Here is a 934-nt window from a genome sequence, read left to right as displayed (position 1 = left end):
ACTGTTGTGTCCATTTATCTTTTTTCTATTGGTATTTAAAACCTGGTCACTGTAGGAATCATTTCCATAAATTCATAAGACAAAGCAGAGAAAATTGAATCTAAAAATGCAATATCTACACAGAAATGTACAGGAACTCTTGATATAAAATGTATTTGAAACGAAAATATCTGCAGATATAGAGATGCAGCTCAGACGTCTTCCATCAGATAAGCCGGTGGCAGCAGTTGCTGCAAACATAAAAGAAGAGAAATGCAAACCACAGTTGTGTCTTTAAAGATCAGTCGGCGTTTTCTGGCTCTGCCTTGTCAGCCGGCGCTGCTGAACTGAGACTTCAGCAGCTATTTTAACTCTTCAAATAAAAGCTTGCGTCTAATTTTAGGCAGACTTCACTTCTATTTTMGTTTTTGAGACATAAAAAACGKCTCCATGTTTCAAGGCACTGACATTTTYCTTTAYTGAAATTTCTCYTYAGTGTTGACTTTAAAATAAAAGGCTTTTGCTGGTTTTTAACTACAGTTGTGTGGCCTGTAGGAAAGCACAACGATACGAACCGTGGCCTCGGCTGCGACGACCAACGAGATCCAGCGACAGTCCAGCTGCTACGACGATCCCTGGAAAATCACAGACGAGCAGAGACAGTATTACATCAACCAGTTCAAAACCATTCAACCGGACCTCACTGGCTTAATACCTGGTAGGGAAAAACATACAAACTCTCAAATAAAGTTTGTTACAGAGCCTCATAGGGGACATGGRGGACTTTTTCTTTTGTTACTTCTCAATACTTTTGCCTTCTCTCTCGATAGTTTTGCCTTCTCTCTTGATAGTTTTGCCTTCTCTCTCAATACTTTTGCCTTCTCTCTCAATACTTTTGCCTTCTCTCTTGATAGTTTTGCCTTCTCTCTTGATAGTTTTGCCTTCTCTCTCAATA

The 934-nt window shown here is 39.6% G+C and overlaps 1 protein-coding gene across 1 annotated transcript in view; it reads left to right on the top strand.

Moving 5' to 3' along the window:
* Nucleotides 1–934, top strand: part of reps1 (RALBP1 associated Eps domain containing 1) — a 24612-nt gene that overhangs the window by 11114 nt on the left and 12564 nt on the right. The window contains exon 6 of the mRNA XM_008397366.2: nt 535–697. Coding sequence (XP_008395588.1) covers nt 535–697 — 163 coding nt within the window. The remainder of the gene's footprint in view (nt 1–534; nt 698–934) is intronic.

The sequence above is a fragment of the Poecilia reticulata genome, linkage group LG21 (genome assembly GCF_000633615.1).
Source record: "Poecilia reticulata strain Guanapo linkage group LG21, Guppy_female_1.0+MT, whole genome shotgun sequence".
Lineage (NCBI taxonomy): Eukaryota > Metazoa > Chordata > Actinopteri > Cyprinodontiformes > Poeciliidae > Poecilia > Poecilia reticulata.
Note: the sequence above shows the minus strand (reverse complement) of the source record. Positions and strands in the feature narration are given on the sequence as shown.